This window comes from Crocodylus porosus, unplaced genomic scaffold, assembly GCF_001723895.1.
Source record: "Crocodylus porosus isolate Cpor-Errol unplaced genomic scaffold, CroPor_comp1, whole genome shotgun sequence".
NCBI classification, from domain to species: domain Eukaryota; kingdom Metazoa; phylum Chordata; order Crocodylia; family Crocodylidae; genus Crocodylus; species Crocodylus porosus.
The window spans coordinates 72,276,106-72,300,323 of NW_017728950.1; the positions used below are offsets into that span (position 1 = coordinate 72,276,106).

At 41.5% G+C, this 24,218-nt stretch overlaps 1 protein-coding gene across 4 annotated transcripts in view; it reads left to right on the plus strand.

Annotated features, from left to right (window-relative positions):
* The window catches only part of NTRK2 (neurotrophic receptor tyrosine kinase 2), a 318,801-nt gene that overhangs the window by 233,905 nt on the left and 60,678 nt on the right, over positions 1–24,218 (plus strand). For all 4 annotated transcript variants that reach the window (XR_002104663.1, XM_019554967.1, XM_019554968.1 and 1 more), the window contains 3 exons: positions 1,143–1,273; positions 8,103–8,275; positions 11,339–11,573. Coding sequence is in view for 3 of the 4 variants with exons in the window: in XM_019554967.1 (XP_019410512.1) it covers positions 1,143–1,273; positions 8,103–8,275; positions 11,339–11,573 (539 nt within the window). In the remaining variant the exon portion in view is untranslated. The remainder of the gene's footprint in view (positions 1–1,142; positions 1,274–8,102; positions 8,276–11,338; positions 11,574–24,218) is intronic.

Below are 24,218 nucleotides of genomic sequence, written 5' to 3' on the forward strand. Positions count from 1 at the left end.
CGGGGACTACAGGGCAGACCCTACATTGAAAGACTGTGGGACCTAAACCTGTTCAGCCTTCACAAGAGAAGGCTGAGGGGGGACCTGGTGGTCTATAGGGGGACCAGAAGGGTTTAGGGGAGACACTGTTTCCCCTAGCGCCCCCTGGCATGACAAAGAACAATGGACACAAAGTATTAGAGAGTAGATTTAGATTAAACATCCACAAGAACTACTTCACAGTTAGGGCGGCTAGGAGCTGGAACCAACTTCCTAGGGAAGTGGTGCTGGCTCCTTCCCTGGGGATCTTTAAGAAGAGAATTGATGACTACCTGGCTGGACTCATTTGAGTCCAGTCTTTTTCTCCTGCCCAAGCGGGGGGTCGGTCTTGAAGATCTACAAGGTCCCTTCCGACCCTACTTCTGTGATTCTATGAGTCTATGATTCTATGAACTCTATCAACAATACTAACTAAAACCTTGGTTCATCTTGGATATTTTTCCATTTTACCTCAGAGCAATAGTGTAAATCATATTTGCGAGAATGAAATATCTACCTTATCCCAGTTGTAGCATGAAACAGACATAGTAAGTGGCAGTTTAATTTAAGATGAACAAACGATAAGTAGAGAGCCAGAAAGTATATTGGATTTAATTAAAAGGGGGCATACTTTATCTTCTTGGATTATATGAATGTTTTTTTCTTACCTCTCCCTCCTCGTAATATTTTCTTTGGAGTTGAATGAGAGGGATCAGCTGCTGTTGAGAAAAAAATGGATGTGGCATGAAAGAGACTTCATTTGCTTTTGGCATCTTCCTCCCTCTCCCCCCCCCCCCAATTTTTTTAAAGAAATATTCATGCTCATGTTCTGCAGAAATTATCCAAACAAGATAATAAATAACCTCTCCTGCAATGACTGCCAGGGTCTCAGTCTCTTGTCTTGTAAAGCACATAAACTGTGTTTTAAATATAAGTATATTAACACACTCTTCTTGCAGTGATTTGTAATGACCTCTGCTATGTGTGGCCTGATCTTTTTCCCACTGTAAGCATGATACTGGAGAGGCAAACCTTTTCACTCCATGCTAAACTTATGCATCTGGGCACCATTCCCTTGCCTCCCCAAAATTCATTTCTAACATCCATTTATGTTTATTTTACAGTTGTTCAACACATCAAGAGACACAATATTGTTCTAAAAAGAGAGCTTGGAGAAGGAGCTTTTGGAAAAGTCTTCCTGGCTGAATGCTATAATCTCTGTCCTGAACAGGACAAGATATTGGTGGCAGTGAAGGTAAAGAGTCTACAGTTTCCATTATTAATTCATGGTTGCAACGAATGCTATTTTATTTGTAAAAGATCATGTTTGCTTATTCAGTAGCCCCAGCATGATGCCTGTGATATATGTGCAAGGGTTCACAAGGCTAATGGAATGTCAAGAGAACATGATATTTGATCTTGCTGTAGCGTATAAAATGAGAACCGAGTTTCATAAAGAAAAGAGGAAAATTAACAGTGTCACAAAAGGGACAAATTTTTTTATGATCGATCTGAAATATGGTGATTGAAAATGCGTAGCTAAATATGTTATTAAAAATATATGTGGTACCATACTTGTATGTCTAAAAAATCTATCACTAGCCACATGATTAAGATGCACAAGTAATTTCTAGTCAAAGAAGAATTATTTCAAAAACATTCATGTGATTCTTAGTCAACTGCTGAAACTGTATGTGAGCGGTCCAAATCACTGCCGTGGCTGCCAAAATATTACAATGCTACTTGCAGACGTAACACTTGAATAGAATTGTTGTGTGCTGTTAAGCAGCTGCCATATTGAAATCCATGTGCCGCTGGATTTCAGGACAAGGGATTCTTCATGGCATTATATCCCCTTCCCCCAGAGAAAAACCTACGGGAGGAGGAAAATTAAGTGAACACATCAGTAACTTTTAAGTTTCTGATTTCAGTGATGATCTCCCCTAATAGGAGAGGGGAGGTTTGTCAGCATCATAGAATGGGCCAAACTGCATGGATCATTGGGATCCACTGATAAATAAAGTAATATACTAAGATCTTACGGCTCCCATACAGGAGTTGTAATCTGCTGGTCTGTATAACAAGCGCATTTCTCTCTAAGGCTAGGGACAGACATTACACATAAACCAGGTTAAGTGATCAGAAACTGGTTTAAACCTGTAACAGAACAGAAGTTTAGTGCATATAAACCAGTATGAAAATGGCTGAAACCAGTTTGAGATAAACCTGGTTGAATGTAGTATCCGACTTAAGAATTTGGGTCAAACCAGTTTATGCAATGTCTGTCCCAGACTCCTTGCTGGTTTAAGATAAACCAAGCTCCCCCAGCATCCCAGCAAATTTTTCTGGGCTGGTCGGGTCTCTCCGCTCCACAGCAGGGCTGGCCCCTCCCCTCTGCTCCCTGGCTGTAGCTCCTGCACAGACTGTGGGCTGCTTCCCTTCACCACTCCCTGCTAAGCAGGAATTCCCCCCTTCCCTCTGCCTTGATGAGAGTTTCTGTGTATTAGCTATCATACCACATGTTGGCTATGATCTGTGCTGAGTCAACAGGCAGAATCAACAAGTAGCTGGTAATGTCCCTCTGTTTTCTTAATGAGGTGATACACTCTTTTATCAATTCCCTGCTGGGCTAATCAGAGCATTTTGCTGGAGCATGGCCACACCTCTCTTCTCCCCCCCCCCTCCCCCGGCTCAGTACTGTGGAGAGGAAGGGAGGCCTGCTCTAGTGCCCCCTGGCTTCTAGCCTGAGCCATTACAACATGTGCCTGCCTGTCTGGGATGTCTGTGCAATTACAAAGTGATGTAGCCTAGCTAGGTTAGACTAGCCTGCAAAGATTGAATCAATTCAGGCTTTTTGAATGTCTGTCCCTAGCTTAAGAAGGGAAGCCACTTCAGATGCTGCTTAAATTCTGCATTTCCACTCCCTCTCTTTAATGCTGCCTGTCACTGCAGCTCATGGTAAAGAATACTTAAGACTGTGAGGGAAAGCTTTCTCCATAGATTAAGACAACAGTTTTGTCACTTTATAGCAACACTGCTAATACAGGGTTTTTTGAAAACTGATGCTTGGCATGGTCCTTTATAAGCATCTGATTAATAGCCAAGGAAGGACAATAAATTCTTATTTTCATAGCATAAACTAACACCTGAGTGGATAAGAAAGAACTTCTTTGAATAGATTATTCTCTACATGCCCATTTTGGAATTCTAACACCTTTCCTGTGAAATATCTTTTGCTGGATATTGTCAATCAGGGAACACTGTGCTAAGCAGGCTAATATTTTGATCAAATATGGCAGTCCCTGTGTCCCTATTAAAATGAGCTCTTTCCCTCCTTACAAATTAGAGAATGCAGTCCTGCTCGCATTAACATCAAAGGTGAAAATACCTATTAACTGCACTGGAAGCAAGATTGTGTAGCCAATGAAATTGGCTAAGCTAGGTTCCCTGATTGATAGCAATATTCCTAGCATTCAGAGAGGTGAATAATTTAGAGGAATGAGTCCATCTCAGGAGGATTTAGGAAGCAAAGAAGCTGAGCAAGCTGGCCCAGGGGTGAGCATCTTCTCACCTGTGTGGAATTATTGTCAGATCTTCTTTTCATTCGTTGGAGGCCTGTCTGGATCTTTGACATGCCTTCTGCTGGTTGCCTGGCAACCATAACAGTATTGTGCATGCATGTTAAGAAATCGGTGTAATTTCACTGTATAGAAGGAATTGAGTCTGACTCAAAATGTAGCATTTCTTTTTTGAAAGACAAATATTTTACATATTTACATTGCTAATGAAAATTGTATAGAAGACAAGCAATTCAGAAAAAATCTAGGTGTCCATAAAATCAGGCATAATGCACACAAACTGTGTTTCCTATATTTGAAAAAATCACAACCAAGCAATTAGGTTTATTTTGGGTGGTGCCAGGCCTACTAAAACTACCATATTTTCTCATATACAACACACATGTAAGAGACAGCTGATAGAAATTGCAGTACATATTATATGCAGGAAATATGGTAAGGGCAGTTAATGGGCAAAAGCAAAAGTAAAATCTGTGTGGGACTCACAGGGAGCAGAACAGTGATCAGTCATGGCTCCTTGCCTGCTGCTACTCAGAGCCCTGCTACACATACGAATAAAACTGAATAGAAACCAGCTATAGAGTTGTTACACATTTTCAAACACTAACTTTATGACTGGTATAGCTGGATAGTCATTCTGGTCATGTGCTTATTACTTTACATGTGTGGCTGGTGTAAATTTATTGTGCAATTAACCAGATAATTACTTTGCACTTGTGGCCAGTCTTACTTTGGATATGTGACTGGTCTAAATTTATTACATTATTAAACAGTTAAGTGCATAATATATGTAACGTGTAGCAGGGACCTCAGTTATTTACTACAAGGAAAACTCTTTTTTAATTCATTCTGCCTCTCAAAGTCAAGATGCATACTTTATTCTGGGGTGTGTTGTATGTGAGTAAGTATGGTATTTTTGTGGGGCCAAATCATGTTCCCCAAAAGGTTTACATGAGATTTAAGTGGTGCTTAGGACTTCAGGGGCAAAAGCAAATGTGCATGACATTTTCACCCGAAGTGAGTTAATGGGTCCCTTGCTGCAGGGCAAATTTCAATTAGTATTTGGAGTCACGTTCCCCTGCAGGCTATGTGGCTGCTACACAGAAGCTACCACAGACTTTAAGTTACAGTAGGCTTCATAATCATTGCCCTGGAATTGAGGCCTTGGGCACAGTCTTGAATTCATCTGAATGTGCCTGAGTCAGGTGGAAGACATTTCTGTAGTATACGAGTCTGTGTCTGTGTCCTGGTCCTACATCCATAGCAGTAGAACACAGCTTGCCTCATTTTGTGGATTTTTGGTCCATTTAGAGAAATTCTGACCATTCAGTGTTCACAAGCACAACATTTTCAAATGAAAATTGGGAGTTTTCATGTAATCAGATCTTTTCAGCTCAGAGAGATGTTTAAGCTGTATCATATTTTTCCTTAAATTCAGTACTTTGCTAGGAATAGGAAAGGAAGGAGAACACTATTAATAAGGAAAATAAGGATCCGGTGAAAGTCCAATGCACTGTGAAGGACATGCATCTTTAGAGGTGCATTATTAACTCTATTAATTTTGATAGTGAAAGCCCAAATCCTTCTGTCCTCATTCAAAAGGTAAATCCTCTCTTCCTTGTTTTGCTGGGCAGATGTTACAGCAATGCAGGATGGAGTTGGAAATCAAGAGCTCTTGCAGTTGGTTCTGTTCTCCCCGTGCACCATGGAGTACAGAACTATGGGCAGTTTCCAAGCTCCTGGGTGATTGGGGCTTAAGTTGTGCTAAAGGAGAGGAAAAGATGTGGTCAGTGCTCCAATAACTCCTATCTGTAACGAGACTGGGCACAATGAACCGAGGGAGGGAGGGTTCTGTAATAGCCACTAATCTGCCCAAGGGGAAGATTCCTGCTCCTCCAGTTACCATGGACCATCTCTGCAAGAAGCCCATATTCTCGGAATACATTCAGGGATAAGACAGTTGTCTTAGTTCTTACTGAGACCAACCAAACAAAACTGCTACTGACTTTGATAGGAATTTTGTTTTCAGGGATTTGGCCTGTTTGTCAGTAATGACAATTAATACATCTTTATTTCCTTTTCTGTGAGACACTTTTGTCCTGTGCCCCCACCCCTTCACTGTGACAGCAAGCCTACAGTGCCATTTCTATGTAAAATGTGCTTTCTTATTACCTAAGCTACATGGAGAAACCCAATGAAATTGGGCATAAGACTTCTGGAAGACCACTGCTTAGTAGAAACTCTCAGGTTTCAACAATTTACCCAATGAAGGTTTTAGGCCATTATTCACTGTATTGTGTTTGACAGAAAAATTGCCATAGCAACTGCTTTACCATATGATAGTTTTGCTGTTTCTCTGCAAGAAAAAACACTTTCTGCAATATACAATATGTCATCTTCCCAGAGCAAAGCTGTCAGCAGTTTTGCAGACTTTCTGGGGAAAGTTATTTGTTGAGAGAGAGAACATACATCCCACCCAATTTCAATTTTAAAGTTATTCTCACATTTGCTTCCTTTTAAAAGCTATTTTTACAATGAACTATTTTTACAGAACTGTTATAGGTAAAAATTAGTCAAATAGTTAGAAGCCAAGGAAACCAACTTTGAACACAGTTGCCTCTTTCATTCTATGACGGAATGTAGACTAGACTTTGACTGTGTTTCTAGACAGTTGGTCCCCTAACATGGTTGTTTTTGGACATAGTTGGATAGAGCCTAAGCTTATCTTGATACAAGGGAATGTAAAGAGTAGCTCAGCTACTAAACACCATATTACACCATATTGTTATTAGTGCAGTAATAGAAGAACATGTCAAGGGCCCATGGAATCTGAAGACTGTGGAGTCCATGTGGAAAGGAGTACCCAACTTTGTAGTGTATTAAAGTTGCTCTCCAGTTGTCCCTATTCCATGTACCCTCTGCATCTGGTCCTGATTATGATAGTTGTTTGCTTCTGGAGACATAGATTAAATATTCACAAATGAAATATGTTCAGTCTTTGGTGGTTATATTTAAGTCCTCATTCATGCAAGCATTTCACATAATATTAGAAAAGGTGGACATAATTGTCAGTCTCTGTTACTGAAGAAAAGCCCTGAACAAAAACAGTGACATTAACAGAGCTCTTAGAAGAAAGAAACTTGCATAGGATCAGCCCGCCTATTAGTCTGTTACTTCCTTTACTCCCTACTTTCCTTATGAACACTAACAATAGCATGGCAAAATGTTCAGTAAACCTTCCCTTTTTTTATTGCAAGCAGTTACTATATTTGTGCCACATCCTCTTTCTCATTGATTCTAACTGCAATGTAGAACATGGCCACCAGGTTCTAGGAATGTTATATATTTTTTGCACAGGTCAACCAATTGTAATTATGTTGCATTTTTAACAATATGATATAAACAACTAATCCTTATTTACTTTATGTGAGATTTAACCTCTCATGGCAAATAATTCATTTTCTTATAAACAGCAATGTGGGGAAGGAACATCTCCATGCCCAAAGTGCCAAGTCTTCCTTTTAATCCAGTTTTGACATACTTCCCGTTAAAGAAAAGCATGCAAAATCTAAAAATGCAAAAGAAAAGGAGATTTTAAAAGATAAGTCTCATACCCTGTCAGCATCCTGCCTCTGTCCTTTGTTTCTATATTGTCTGAACTTCAAAGAGTTATGCATGTGCTTAACTAAAGCATTTGAGCGGTGAACTCACAGCAAACATTTAAACAAGGTCCTAGATTGTAAGCTCTGCAGTAGGGACTTGTCCTCCTATACATCTGCCAAATAATACTTTGGGGTCAACAGCCATAATAATAATAAAAGGATATAGAGTTTTGCTGAGTATTGCAATACCATCCATCACTTCACAGAACTAACAAAACATGGATTGAAGCTATACAAGATTGGTGTCTAGCACTGGCCAGAACCAATCCAAGCAGGGTGCGGAGCCCTGCTCCTGCTCCAAACTCACGGACCCTGGACCCAAAGAAGCTGCTGCTGCTGCTACGGGGGGGGGGGAGAGAGATTGAGTAGCAAGTGGCTGGACATGGAACCACTGCTCCACCCAGCTCTGCGGGGCCCCACAAAGCACGGGGCCCAGTATGGTTGCCCCAATTCGCACCCCGCGCCCCCCCCCTCCCCCCAGGGACAGCCCTGGCACGGGCATAAATGAGAAGAGACTCAGGCCCTTTGTCTACCAATAAGCTCTTCAGGACAAGGATTATCTTTTTATTTTGTGTTACTGTACAGGATTTAGCACAATGGGTTTCTGCTCCAGAACTGGGGTTCCTTAGTGATACCACAATAGAACTAAATAGTAATGTAGGATAAAATGTAGCAGAAAAAAATACTATAAATCATAGGGTTGTATTTGGCCCCAGATTTCATGTTTACAGATCTAAAGCAGCCACAAAAATGTCTTTTTTCTGTCTTTTACACAGTGTAAGATGCTCATCTTTCCCCACATGTTCTTTTGCTTTTGACGTGCATTTTTCTCTTCCATCTCCAGACATTAAAAGATGCTAGTGATAATGCTCGGAAAGACTTCCACCGAGAGGCAGAGTTGCTGACTAATCTACAGCATGAGCACATAGTGAAGTTTTATGGAGTTTGCATAGAGGGCGATCCACTCATCATGGTCTTTGAGTATATGAAGCACGGAGATCTCAACAAATTCCTGAGGTATATATATTTTTAAAGCATATTTTTGTATACAGGCAGAGTCACTGATATGCCAATGCTTGAGTGCCACGTTAGCTATCATTATAGCTGTGATGGTTAGCTATCATAACTAGCATTAAATTAGTTCCAATTTTGTATCCATCCTGCACTGACAGTGACTGACAGTGTAACCATTTGCTACTTCTTTGATAGTTCATAGGAAATGAGTCTGATTTCATACCTATTCCCCATGGGCAAATACTTGCCTTGTAAAAGCAAATGACATTAACTGGCATTTTAGAATGGGGCAGAGAGGATGAACTCTGCTTCACCTACAGTGACTGTCTCCAGCTTCTGGTTTAACTGCCTTGTTAAAACAGAGCTGGGACTTTGAGGTTCAGGAGCTGCCATGCTGGACCTCATTTGTGGATCAACAGAGAACTGTAGCCTCCATTCAGTGTCTTTCAAGAGCATTGAAATCATACAGAATTGCAACTGATGAATTTATTTTCTGGTTAGAAGTTGTTTTATAACTGCTAAGTTCTGAATCCTATATTGGATCTTTTATTTTTTCTTAATCATCCTTTGTATTTAAAACATAAAATTAGTATGCTAGAATAGCTGTTTGACCTGAGTTTAAATTTGTCATTCTTCTCACATTTACCACAGCTTATGCAGCAGATCAACAATATAAAACGGCCTATAAGAGAGTATCTATTTCTTACCCTGCAGCGCCACCCACGGCCATCAGGGGAAATCTAATCCAGCATTTAATGAGTCTTGGACCAGACTGAGCCTGGCTGCTTGCTGCAGCATGGTGTTGTGTTTCAGAGATAGGGTGACATCCTGAAGGTCAAAAACTTCCCTATGCACATCATTCAGGTGTAGGAAGATGAGGTGGATTAGAAAGAGTTGCAGTGGAAGTTACTGTCTCCTACAGCTGTGTATTGCTGAAGATAAGGATTTCATGATTTACAGAGGAAATGAGGTAGATGAGCAAGAAGGGTTGAACATTTTTTAAAAAGCAAAAGTTTAATTAGAAAAGAACTATCTTCTCAAGGATGCTGGTGGAGGATGAGTAGTTTTCTAAATTAGGAGAGACTTGCAGCTTCTTGTGTGAGCAGCAGGCTATTAAAAAATCTGTTATGAGGATGCACAGTGCTTTCCATTAAGAAATCACATTTAGGGTTAGTCCAGGACTTCACATCCTGCTTTTATTTCTTCAACCACCACCAGTTGCATAATTGCTCAGGTCTGTGACAGAATAGTGCCTTTTTTGTCTAGTGCCAACTGCAGTATCAGGGAAATAGCAAACCTTCCTTCATTTATCACCCCGATCTGTCATTTTTTTCCCCCAGGGCATTTTTATAAGGTATTTCTAATAGATAGTTTCTGAACTTGATCTTACAGATTTTATTTAATTTGCAATGCTTTTCCAGACTTTCCTAGGGGCACTTTAGGGTTACACATAGTCCATGTGTATCAGAAAAGTGCTTTGGGGTGAGGAAGTGGTTCTTTGGACAAATAATGGTCATCACTGAACGGTTGTTTAAAAATAGGCTTTAAAGAATGAGTAGTAGGGGCAGGCTGTCTGGAAGATCAAATTGATAGGTGCAGAGGGAAAACAATGTTTTTCGAAAAATGAATGCTGCAGGCGGGGGGTGGGGAAGAAGGAATGTGCAGAACATGGAATCATATATTGCATGGGGAATGGGTGGGATAAAATGACCTCTTTAACTTGCCTCAATTTGCTATTAGGGATGAATGGCTAGTAATATTTGACCTAAAGTAGTGTGTGTCATATATACAATATACGTATGTAGTATATAGCAATGGTATCTACCTGTCTATCTGTCAAACTAGATTAAATTCTATACTCTTTAGGTAGGCAGTATGCCTTCTTTTGTATTTAAGAGCACTTGGGGTAGTTAGCACATTGTAACTTCCTCAAAAATAAATGTACACACACAAGCATGTGTACCCCCCCTGCCCTGCACACACATCTATGAAATTACTCTGAAACTAAATGTGCAGATATGAGTGCATATAGTTGTCAATGCATATGCATGTGATTGTGTATGTGTATATATAAAATAAAAGTATCAAATTACTTCAGTGAAGCTATGTGTATATCTACATATATGTAGTGCCTGAGAATGGTTTAGTATCAGTAACCTAGATAATACAGTAATAATATAATTATTTTGATAGCATTACAGTGAATTATCTGCTTCTAAATGCAGAAATGAATATAATAGCTGCTCAGAACTGTCTAGGAATATATCCGGTGAGTGGTCGACATCAGCTTTTCCTAAGGGTATGCTGTACATCAAAGCTAACCTAGAACTAGTGAAATAAACTTGTTTTTCTCATCTGGCTCTGCTGTGTCAACAGGAATGAGTTTTGTGATCTATGTTTTATCTTGTAAACTATCCTCTGGCAGGCTGATTCACACCAGCCACAAAAGTAGATCAGGGATTAATGGAGCCACTTCCTGTGGTTGGTAGATTAAGGGTGTAAATCTGAAATTGCTCCATTTATTTCTTTTATTGTTCCCCTGAATACAGTTAGCTTCTTCACCTTAAATAAAAAATGTAAGTGTTTCATGCTATAATTCCCTCTGGAAATCATGGGTGGGTTATTGCACATTTAAAAGAACAAAGTAGTGTAGTGCAACAGTGCCTTAGCTGTTCATTTCTAGAGGCCTAAACATGAATCTTGACTTCAGTATTCTCATGCTACTAAGCAGTTTGAACATCTGGCGGCCCTTGAACAGAAAAGGCCACTGGACTAAAATAACAGAGGAGTAACAGGTTAGGAATGGGAAGTATGGCTGTGAGTCATGCAGTTCCTTATTTTCATGAGCAACATATTCACCTGTTCCCCTTCCCATGCTGACAAAAAAGAAAACAGTGAAGAAAAAACAAGGGAGATGCATAAATTTAGCCAGTCCCTACCTCTCAGATGAATTTAGCCAATTTTGTCATCACCTTTAATGACTCTTTCAGTCCCTGTAGTGCCAATTCCCCCATTATTCCGGATTACAAGTAACCCAGTGCTTCATCATTCTGTATTTCTGTGCAGGGCACATGGACCAGATGCAGTGCTGATGGCTGAAGGTAATCGTCCAGCTGAGTTGACCCAATCCCAGATGCTACATATTGCTCAGCAGATTGCAGCTGGTATGGTTTATTTGGCATCACAGCACTTTGTGCATCGGGATCTTGCCACGCGGAACTGCCTCGTTGGTGAGAACCTGCTGGTGAAGATTGGAGATTTTGGAATGTCCAGAGACGTGTACAGCACTGATTACTACAGGGTAAGTGAATCAGTGCAGTCAGAAGTGGTGGAGATCTTGTTGAACTCTTATCACATGGGTAATGCTGATCACTATTTTTCAGAGGATGATCAAGTCATCATATTTCTTAAAGAAAGGGATATTAAGAAGGGCGATTTTCGTATTTGAGGATTTAGGAAATTTGGATACTCTTAGCAAGAGTAAGATTAGCCTGTCATTTCGTTTACTTGTTCTGGATTTAATTTTCTTAGAAAAAATGATTAAAATGTCTTTTGAGGTTAGAAGCTTGGCAGGTTCACTGGGCTTCAAAAAAAAAGGAAAATCAGCATTAAAGGGGGAGTGATCCAATATGGCCAAACATTTAGATGTTATAGAAATATGCTTGGGGATTGTGAAATGTTTGGATTTATTTGAATAGCTATAACTTGGAAGCCACAGCACTGCACCTGGGAAAATGATTTCAGTCAAAAAGAGAGAGAGAAAAACTAAGATAGAAAATTTTACTGGTAATATATTTAGCATCCTAAAAATACACTACAGTTAGTAATGAGTATTTCCTATCTCAAGCTGGTTGGCATTCAATTACTGCTTTGTTTTACTCTGGTATTGGTTGCACTTCAGCTGCATGAAGCTATCCCAGTGCATATTGCCTATTCTGACTTATCCAGTTTTCAATGAAGTCAATGGGAGTTATGCCCAAATATCTAAGGGAAGAATTTGACTCCTGTATATCAATTTGTAAGTTTGTAAAGGCCTTGAAAAATCTTGTGTATATAAGTTGATGTCACTGTTGTTTTATTGTTTTATTGTTATGTGATAAGTCGTATATTTGGCAGCTTTGCTTTTCATCACCATATATAACTATTGTGTGTGGAGCTGAAGAATGAAAACCGGGTTACATGAGATAGCTTGATGTAGCTCCAAGGGCTCAGGGATTCAAGCCACGGCCAAACTTTTGTACCATGTGAACTCTAGAACCTCATCATGTAATGCTGGACACTGTGCAACCTTAACACGGGTCTCTCTTGCTACTGACAATGAGGCACCTGGTAAACAGAGCAGATGAAGGCTCTCTCTACCATCTCTGCCTTAACTTAACTGCTGCTTCCGTCCAAGGGAAACTGCTAATTCTTCTCAGTTGTTTGTGACAGTCTTGAAAAGAATTTGTTCTTACATCTGGTTGGGCAGGGCAGGGCAGGCTACATTAAAAACCTGTGGTCGTATTTAAGTTCAATGAGTTGTTTCAATTAACAGCTGAGAAGCACACATCTTTGTGTTGTATGGTTTTCTTCTGGGCAAAACGTAGAGCTTAGTCAACATCTGAACCAGATTTCTATCACATCTTGTCTTCTGGAAATTTGGCACATCAAGCTATTTCATCATTTTAAGACAAGAATGACATAATTTCTGAACTTGGAAAAACACATACTGTAGTAATGGCTGGATGTATTTATAACAAGAAGTTCACAGCATGGAAGTGAGAGTCAGGACATCTTGGGTTTCTGCTTCAGTATCTCAAGTAAAAGTCATACTTGAATGTGATTTTTCATAGGCACTGACTTTTATTTTTGCTGGGGCAGGGGGAAGGCCTAAAATGATGGACATGTGGAAAGTTTTACGCATTTCAGGTGACAGCCCTCTTCCCAAGGGGGACCAGCGCCCTCAGGCCCCCATATACTCAGCACCTCTGTGATCTTGTGTATAACTCGACTTTACCCGTTGGTACTCAACTGTACTTACCTCACTTAGAAGGTTGTTATGAGGCCTAAAATGCTTTAAAAAAACTTTGACAAGCTTTGGAAAAAAGGTGTTCTATGTATATGCAAGGTCTGTTTTTAAAGGTGACCACCTTTTCTTGATATTTGTTCAGAATGGGAGACAGGTAGACAAGGATGATTCCAGGTTGTAGAAATCTGTATGGGAAGGTGGTGGGACCTGATTATGGATCTAATAGCATGAACCTCACATAGGGCAAATCACATAGGCTTTGCACAAGCAGCTGGAACTTCATTGACTCTGATGATAGTCCAACTGCCTATGTTGCATCTGCATTTGCCCTAAGGGCCTTGCATACCTGTACTCCAGCACCCACTGAAGAAAATAGTAGTTAAGGTTGATACTACCCAAATGGCCTGGGCCTGTAGAGAAATGAGAATAACCTGCAGCTGGGGCCACCAAAGGGATTTTGGCTGAGTCAGCTGGAACTCCTCCTGAAACATATGTCAAAGCTCCCCCTTTCCCCCAGGTAACACAATATATTCCCTTTCTCTGTTTTCTTTTCTCTCCCTCTTTTTCATCCTTTTCCTTTCCCTCACTGAGAGTGTGAGAGCAGTGTGTGAAATAGAGGAAGAGGGAGAGGGAAAGGCAAAATTAAGGGTGAGTTAGAGAGAGATGGCAATAATATGGATGAGATATGGACAGAACAAAGAAGGAAGAGTGAGTCCATCAAGAAAGGATGAATGAATGAAGGCGCACAGTTTATACACGTTGAGGATGTGATATACACATTTTAAACTTGAACTAAGTTAGTATTTCATCCTGCACATTTTAAAAGGTGTATTCTTTCATCACCCAAAAGGTCCTTTGGCAAATGCAGAAGATGGACAGGGCGATGTTTAGCTTCTAATCTTTCATTTCTGAATGGTAGCACCTGGGAAATGCTGGTAAGGATCATGGGATTCTGGTCAGCCCTGCTTGGGAGATGTATTGCTAAATTGGGATCTGGTCCTGAGAGGACTAGGCCTGTGGTAGATTTGCCAGACAGTTGCCTGGAGAATTGTGGCTATGGCAGTACAAGGCAGTGAAACATCTAGAGATGACAATGGGAAGGCTCTGTCCCCCAGACATAATTGTACATAGTCACATAAGTCTTTTTAACTGTTAAAGCTTAATTTCATGTATGTAAGCTGTTCTTTCCCTGCACCTGGCATTTTTGTCAGCTGCTCACTGGAAGTATTTGTATTACCACAAAATATACTGCAAGAAGTGATTTAGCTGCTCTTTATTAATACAATGAAATTGGTTTACTCTGAGATGACCATCTTGTGTGGTCAATCCATTGAGATTTGAGATTTGACCAAAGATGTCTGTTTACTCTCTGAATTTTTGAAGATGAAAATAGTCCTAAGCTCTTGCTCACCTTCAGATTGTTGATGATATTCTTCGTAATGTATCACTGCGGCCACTGAGAAATGCTGCAGAGATGACTTGAAGAGAAACAGCATTGGGGATGCATCTGCTTGAAGAAATTGACTGCATGAACCTTTATTTATTTATTTGTTTAGGAGTCTGTTAGGGATCTTGGTAGAGGTGGGAGGAGAAGTTAATGTTAATGAGTAATAAAACAGCAACAGTTTTTAAAAAAACAGACCAGATGAGCCTGAGGACATGATGCAATTGCAGCAGCTTTCCCTTCTTACTGCTGTCATCCACCCCAGGCCAAACTAGAACAGCTGACAAGTAATTAGTTTGTTCCTTGTGTCACAAGAGCTCTGCTGACACTCTGGAGAATTGCAGTCCATTTATAGCAGCACATACCTTCGTTTATTTATCTGGAAGAGTTTGAGTTTCCGGATGGTTAGGTGTTTTTATTTGGTTTCTTAATGTCTTTTTTCCCTTGGTCATTTTCTCATTCCTCGGGACATAAGGTTTCCCATCATTCTGTCTGAAGCCCCAACAGGTTGACTTATCTGCTCTAGCCAGTCAGTGGCTTACTATGCCATTTAATCCTGGTAATGACAGGTTTTCTGGGTGTTTATTCCTGCACTAGGAGATACTGTTTCAAAACTTTTTTAGATGTTCACTTGAATTTTGCAGGTGCCCACTCTGTATTTAGCTTTAAAGTTTGGGGGTGGGGCTTGGATACAGCTGATGTTTATAATGGGCAAGAAAACTAAGGGAGGATCAACCCTTCTATTTCCTGAACAAGCTACCAGGGATTTGTTTTAAATGTAAAGCTACTCTTATCTGTTCAGAGATTGGCAGGCATGATACAGAGACTCTATTTGGAAGGTCGGGAATTTCCATTGCCTTGTATAGAGACTGTTCCTAAATTGGGCCTCTGGCTGTATAAATTGTGCCCAACCTTTTGGCTCTGCAGGCCAGATCCGTGCCAGGTCAATGCATGGGGTCTGCCCATGGGTGTGATCCAGCATGCTGGCCCAGCTCCACACACCCAGATTGGGCCATTCACCAGCCTGACCCCATGTACCTGGATCCAGCCATGCACCAGCCTGAATCTGTGCTCAGATCTGGCTGTGTGGCAAATTGACCCTAAGGCTGGGGACAGACATTACACATAAACTGGTTTAAGTGATCAGAAACTGATTTAAACCTGTAACAGAACAGAAGTTCAGTGCACATACACCAGTTCAAAATGGCTGAAACTAGTTTGAGATAAACATGGTTGAATATAGTATCTGATTTAACTGATTTGGGTCAAACCGGTTTATGCAATGTCTGTCCCAGACCCCTTGCTGGTTTAAGATAAACCAGATTCCCCCAGCATCCTGGCATGCTCTCTGGCCTAATCAGGGCTCTCTGCTCCACAGCAGGGTTGGCCCCTTACCTCTGACTGGAGCTCTGGCAAAGACTGCAGGTACAGCAGGGTCTCCCTGGCTTGTCTGTGTCCTACCGCCCCCATTGCTGCTCACTGGTCAAGCAGGAAGTCCCCCTTCCCTCCTTCCCATTTCCCACAGCATGGACCCCAGCCCCATGGACCTAGGCATGTGGTATGCTAGCTAAAGCTGAGTGGTGTCTTTGTGTGTGAGTATCTCCAATTTCACTGGGATCAGCAGACAGAATGACTGCTTAGGGCTTTTTGGAGCTAAGGAACAGTTCAGCTGTCAAGCTGTTTAAGAAGAGTTTGAACTAATGGAGAGAGGCCATTGTTTTGCTGATGAGGTGATAAACACTGTTATCAGCCCCTTGCTGGCTTGTTCCATTGTCAGTTTGCTGCAGATAGTGTAAAGAAGCAGGAAGAGAGAAATTGAAAATCTCTGTATATTCCGCAGATGCATACACTGCACACACCCCCTTGCCTCAGAGTGCCAGTCTGAGGCTGGGGCTGGAAATACTCCCATCCCTTGAGCAGCCAGCAGGGAAAAGCCTGGAATGGTGCAGGCAGACCTCCCTAATAAGAAGCCACACTCTCTTTAGCTCAGCACTGTAGAAGGGTATGGAGGGCTGCTCCAGCACCCCCCCACCCCAACTTCTAGCCTGAGCCACTGCAGGCACGTGCCTGAATTTCCTGAGTCCAGAGAGAATGTGTGTCCAGTCACAAACCAGTTCAGCCTAACCAGGTTAGACTAACCTGCAAAGATTGAATCAATTCAGGCTCAGACTTTTTGAATGTCTGTCCCTAGCCTCAGTGTCTGGATTCAGCTGCGTGTTGGCATGATCTGGTGTGCAGGGTCCCTCAGGTCTCCCCACAGATCTGGAGACATGGGAGCAGGGGAGCAGCAATTAATGCTGTCACCACTCCTCCACCACCAAATTTCCAGACTCTTGAAGAGCCCCACATGCTGGACAATGTGGCTCTGTGGGCCAGATTGAGGGTTGAATACCCCTGATCTATATAATAATAAGGTATAGATTGTGGTTAGCTTCTGTGCAGCCATAAGGGGAAAACGGATTTCTTTTTCCCATTTTGCACAGTCTGCTTTGGCCCAGTCAAAACTCCTAACCCTACCGGCTCAGAAAAGCACACAGGCTATAAATGAGTCACTTAACTCCCACTCAGAACCAACTCGCCAAAAGAGCATTAAGATGATGAGAAAGGTGTCACAAAGTACTCCCCTTTTGTAGCAGCACTGAGGCTGGGAGATCTCCAAGGGATGGAGCTCTGCACTTTTTCCTATCAACAGCCTATACTAAGAGTACTGTCTGGTTAACAAAAGCAGTATTGGTGATGCTGATAGTAGTAACAACACTCTCGTTTGGTAACTTGGCATCTCCTTTTTTTCTGGAAAAAAAATGGGTTTTTGTTTGTTTGTTTTTGTTTTACATTAGGCATTCAGGCCTTGCCTAGCCTGGTTGTAACTACAGAATAAAAGGGTCAAGAAATAAAAAGCTGACCAAATAGGAGTGGGAGAGCTCTTTAAACCAGGCTCCAGAGAATTTTTTGTGGTTTTAATTTGTTCATTTGGTTTACTTACTTAATCCTCATATTAAATGAACATATTGGACAAAGGATGACTTTGTTAATTCAACCTTCTTAGGGGTCAGTGCTCTTCCAAAATCTCACGTAAGTGACAGCAGAGAAGGATGATAAGACTTGGTGTTCATGATGTTTCTCAGCTAAAAATTCCCAGCTTTTTAAAAAATATGCAGCTTTCAGGCCTTCCATCTCCATAACAAAATGAAGCAAGAGTACACACCCCATTAAAAATCCCTTTCTTACGTCATCTCTTAATTTGAAAATGTTATAATGCTTAGCAAATATGGTAAGAATAGCTCAGATTCTGATTTTATTTATGCAAGTTCAACCAAAAAAAGGAACCTGGAGTACTGCGTCCAGTTTGGGCTTCACAATTCAAAAAGGATGTGGAGAAGCTTGAGAGAGTCCAGAGGAGAGCCATGCGCATGATCAGAGGTCAGGAAAACAGATCTTACGATGACAGGCTGAGAGCCATGGGACTCTTTAGCCTGGAAAAGCGCAGGCTCAGGGGTGATCTGATGGCCACCTATAAGTTTATCGGGGTGACCACCAGGATCTGGGGGAACGTTTGTTCACCAGAGCGCCCCAAGGGATGACAAGGTCGAATGGTCACAAACTCCTGCAAGACCGTTTCAGGCTGGACATAAGGAAGAATTTCTTTACTGTCCGAGCCCCAAGGTCTGGAACAGTCTGCCAGCGGAGGTGGTTCAAGCACCTACATTGAACACCTTCAAGAGTAAATTGGATGCTTATCTTGCTGGGATCCTATGACCCCAGCTGACTTCCTGCCCTTTGGGCAGGGGGCTGGACTTGGTGATCTCCCGAGGTCCCTTCCAGCCCTAATGTCTATGAAATCTATGAAATCTATGAAACCTTAAGAACAGGAGAGTAAGACTAGCTTTTGACAAGTAAAACTAAGTGCAGAATCTGGCTGAGTGTACATAGTTATTCTATAGAATATGAGCCTAACTTTTAGCATTGTTTGATGTTCAGTTTCTAGCAACTGCACATTATATGCTTTCTGGTGACTATATACAAAATGTTTGTTAAAGATAATGCTAGAAAAATAAGCACTAGAGAGTGAGCTCACTACATCTGTTTTCAGTACAAAGTGCATATTTGTAAAGAGAATTAATACGTGAGAGCATGATGCTAAAAAGGTAAAAAATAGTTTTATAATTATTTGGGCTGTAACTAGCCAGGATAGCACCACAGTACAGAAGTTTACAGCAAGCAGCAAGTGCCTGTGTATTCAGTAATGGCAGTAGTGCCAGGCACCTGCAGGTCTCAAATGTCACTACCCAGCAGAATACCTGTGTGGGTGACTTTGGTGGAGACTACGCTCAGAAAACCAAGAAAGAGTTTGTGAGGCAGCTTGTCAAGGAATCCTCGTAGGTGTGTGTATGGAATTGTCACAGTTTGAAGGCTTTTTATTAGCTGCTATTTTGGCTTCTAATGCTTAGATGAAATTATCCACTTCCCTCTATGGTCTTTTCAGCTCTGCTCCTCCGTCATAGCGCAGTGTGTTCATTGTATGATGTACGAAGGAAGGGGGTGATGAATGGCTCCAGTAGTCCTTGAATACACATACCAGTGTGCAGATGGTTTCACACAGCTGGTAATATTCATATATACAGTAAGCAACAGTTTAGGTAGATAGCAATAAATCTGAACTCATTTCCTTGAAATCAGTAAATTTTCTCTATAGTAGGATAATTAAAGGTATAATTGGGCCTAAAAGATGATTCTTTGAGCTTTCAGGAGGTCACTGCAGGTCATCAGGAAGTTATTACAAGTGTATGTGTACCACAGGCTTAGTGTTATACTCAGGGATTGGCACCATGGATTCATGCCTATTACCATTAACAAATCCAAAAGTGGAATTTGTTGATAGCAGAAAGCATAATTTTTTTTTCATTTAATCCCTAGCTCTTTTATCAAAGGAATCACGATTCCATTACCTGCTCTCTAAGGTTCAGTCAAGCTGTATGCCAGGAGTCAAACTCAGCACTAACATAAATGGTCAAAATCTATTGGCATTTATAGAGGTGGCAATGCAGTAATTTATCTCAAATATAGTTTTCCATGTCCTCTTTGTAACTAACAAGTTCATAGACTTTGTTAGAATTCTGTCAATTCTCCATTGAGAAAGTGTATACTCATCAGACCCTAGAAGACCCCAAGGGCATTTCAAAGAAAGGTTTTCTTTTTACCAAATAGTTTTAACTGAAGACAGCCAACTAATAGATGGAGCATCACATGTCCGAGCTATACCTAATAGCAACACATCACGATAGTACATATATACTTCATGCACAGAGGTAATAATGTATAAGCTGAACTGGGAAAACAGTAATAACCTCACCTCTGTCTGGGTTTGTGTTGATCATTTGCTGTTTTAGATAGCATTAGGGTTGGGATTTCATGATATTGATTTATTTGTCATCTTATGAACTTAAGAATTCTATCACAGAATTCCCAAGATTTAAAAAGGGAGGAAAGAAACGGACATATTTGAGATTGATATAGTACATAGCTGATTTGGACTGAGCAACTGTGATGTGCAGGTGTGTATTAGAAGGTATGTAACGTCAGACTTTCAAAACCAGCCATGTAAATTACACTTACTAACACATTTGTAAATGTAGTCCTTCATTTGCACATGCAAAATGGGTAATGTGTGTGCTTGGGTGAGATCAGCAAACACACTTATTCATTCATTTATAGATGGGTTTTGTACATGCACAAACATGCATTTTATAGACAGAATTGAAACACAATTTAAAAAATTCATCCTTAATGTAGCTCCATTGTTTCAACTGAACCAACACCTGGGCCAGTACTTCTTAAATTAAGTCCTTCAAGTAGGTGGTTATAAAAAAGGATGAACAAATTTGTTTTGCCTAATTCTGAGTATACCTGAAAAGTATGGGTCAGATCCTTCTCTGCCTTACATGAGTCCCTGAAAATTTATGAACATGCCTGCTTTTGAAATGTGCCACCAATTTAGTCTTAAGGCTGTCACAAAAAGGAGTGAGGACCCACCCTCCTTTTTTACTCTTTGTTTTTGAGGGGATCAAGCAGGATGCTTTTTGGTGCAGTGTCTGGTGGGAGCAGCCTCTGAGCTTCCCTGCACTTTCCAAGCTAGGAGGCAGGGGATGCTCCACAGCTTCCTGGGACTTTTCCACTGGTCAGAAATTTGACAAGTATACAGAAGTTATTTAAAGCACTGTAGGTTGGTAAAGTGCTGTAAAATACAGCACTTCAAATGCAATACCTCATTTAACAATGGTTAATACAAAGCACTGTATCCATTTTTAAAGTGTTGTAAAGCTGTGCACTTCTGTTAAGTCATGGCCTTTGGTGCCCTGGCACCTAATAGAGGGAGGATCTGGCCATATGTGCCTGAAAATCTGAATCAAAATCTCAGTATTATTGGATCACATTCTGCTTAAGGACTATAAAAACAGAAATAACAGAGAAAAGATAGAGAGGAAAAAATCCACTTGAAAAAGGATGAAAAATGGACCTGGTAAGAAAAGAAAAGGAAAATTCTGTAGTAGTAATGGGTCTGGGTCTTTTTCCAGTTACTTGACTTTCCACAAGAGTTGATTGCCTGCCCATCCCAGTCCCTATGCTAGATTTAGATTGGGATGTTTTTGTGAACCATCTTAGCAGTTCTGCCACACAGAGGCTGGCTGGGATCCATGAACGACACGTGCCCCTGGAGGCTGGGGGAACATAGCGACCTCCTGCAGGCGATGGCATAGCATCTGTGAGCAGGGAGCTGCCACCACAAAGGTGTCAGCAGTGTGGGGGGAGGGGGCTGGCAAGTGCCAACTGCCCACAGGCGCTGCCGGCAGTGCCAGCAGCGCTTCTTTCATGGGGTGCACCGCCAGTCTCATAAGGTGCACGTCCACCCATGTGTACCCCCTGCGTGTCACCAATGCTGAGGTATGGGCAGAGAGCGAGACCCAAAGACCAGAAGAATAGAGTACTTGAACTGCAGCTGACCTGGGAACCCTAGTGTTTTAGGCCAATGCAGAAACTAAAGCAAAACATTTTGAGTTGCAAATGTTAATTTTTGGTTCGGTAAGTGAACATTTTAAATTTAAATTAAAAAAAATCCCAATTTTTTTCACCTAAAAGTTTTACTAGTTTACTGTTTTATCTCAATTTGGTTAAAAAACAAATATCAAAACATCTCATTTTCTCATTGGATAGAAATTCCGGTTTTGGCTACCTCTCTTTTCCACCATTTGAATACTGAGAATTTTAATACGGTTAATCCTAGTCTACAGAAATGAACGGAGACTCAGACCCAAAGAGTATGATGTACATAAGACGTCCACCTGTGTCAACTTATCTCTGGGGTATTCTTAGCACAGCTGTTCGTTTTCTTAGAAAAAGATTTTTTTAAAAATATGTATTTACCAAACTGAATCATCTTTAAAAATAACCACATGCATGGATCTAAGCTGCAGGAAGGTGATGATTCATAAACTGCAATTAGCTCTATGAATCCAGCATTCAGAGAAGATTACAAAACGCTGATCACACAGTTTGGCTACGGCCAGTAAATGAAGCCCTATCCTGGAAGGTCCTTAAAGGTTCCAGAAAGCCTTGACTTCCATCTAACCACCCAGGCTAGGGACAGAAGTTACACATACATTGGTTTAAGTCATCAGGAATTGGTTTAAACCTCTAACACAATGGAAATTCAGCACCCCGAAACTGCTTTCAAAACGGCCAAATCTAATTTAAGATAAACCTTGTTGGATGTAGTATCAAACTTAACTGATTTAGCTGCTGTGGGCTTCCTTCCTTAAACCACCCCCCAACCCCCGTTCTGGGCAGACCCCAGTTGGGTGTCCAATGCCAGGCTGGCGGGGTTCATCCCACACCCCCTCCTCAACTGGCCCCAGAGGCGGGAGGAGCATGGCTGGGAATTGCCACGCTCTCAGTGGGGAGGGAGTAAAGCCCCTGCTGTTGGCTTCCCCCCTCCCCATGCCAGGCAGCACCCAGTTGGGGCTCTGGTGCCAGGCCGGGGCAGAGTTTGCCTCTCAATCTAAAGTCTAATATTAATTCTGGTAATGGGAGATTGGGGGTAGGAAATCCCTTCTCTGCACCAGGGGCAGGGCTCGGGGGACCCTGCCAGGGGTGGGGCACCCCCTCGGAGGCTGGCAGACCCAGCCAGATCCAGCCTGCCCCTTCAGGGGCAGGAGCACAAGGGTTTGGGGACATGTGCTTGGTAGCCAATCAAAGATGAGCGTGCCGCTCATCTGCATTCAGGTACCTTTGGCAGTGGCTAGCAGGCACGCTCTATTGCCCCCTAGCTACTGGTATGGGCCACTGTGGGGGTCTGGCTGCCTTTCAGGTTTCAAAGTAATTCACATTCACTTGCTTATCAGTTCAATCTATGCAGTTTAGAGAAACCTGGAAAGATTGAATCAATTCAGCCTGGGGCTTTTTGACTGTGTCTTAGCCCCAGAGTATGACACAATTATGTTTGTGAACAGAAACCCTTCTACCAAAACCTCAGGCTTGCTACACATTAGTTTTTGGGTATAAGAAGTGAACTTGTGCCCTGTTTTAGTTAGTAGGAGTTTTGCCATCAAGTTGTGTGGATCAGGACTTTACACAGGGCTTTGCAAAGTGAAATTGCAATCAAATTTTAATTACTCATTCTCTGGAGACTGTGGGCATAAAATAATTGGAGAAGTGATGGAGTGTTATCAGTGGTACCTGTTCTTGGACAGAACACAAATAGAGAAAGATGAGGTCAGTGTGTAGCCAGTCCACTTACATTTTTCTGTATCTATAGGATGGAGAGGGTTAAAATATTTCGATAGAAAGACACATTGTATGGAACTCCTCTAAATATTTGGGCTAGTGATAAAGAAAAAAAGTGACAGCACTCTGAGTGTTAACATTTGGGTTTGTTGACTTGGTGCACATCATGGAAAAAAAAGCTAGGAACAGTGTGGGAATAAAATCCTTTCTCAAGCGGATCTGGACTTTTCAAGCTTTTCCATTACAGGCAGAAAGTGGAGGTCATCACTGCTGCAGAACACTTGTGTACCTTGTGGGAAATGGGCCTTACCTTCCAATGGTACTGGATGCCTCAACAAGAGGCCACCCAGAGGGAATAGGAGTAAAGGGGATGTTTCTTTGGAGGAGCGGTCACTGAGTTGGCTTTCCCCATAACCTCATACGCTTTCAGAAGTGGGGCTTTTTATGCAAATAGCCTCTCTCTTTGGAACAGGGAAAGTGGTTGCTAAGCAGTATTCCAAAACAAGCATTTTTTTTCCCCGGGTCTAAAGGACAAGGAGCACTTTTCTGCTAACAGACCTAAGGAAGTGTGGAAAAAGAACAGTGATGATTACACTGAAATACAATATGTGAAGGGGATGGCTTTGGGAGACAAGGGGACTGACTGCGTCAGCTAGCAATTCAGCAAAGCCTGCAAATCTGCCTCTGAAGATTAATACATGAGAAGAAAAGAACTA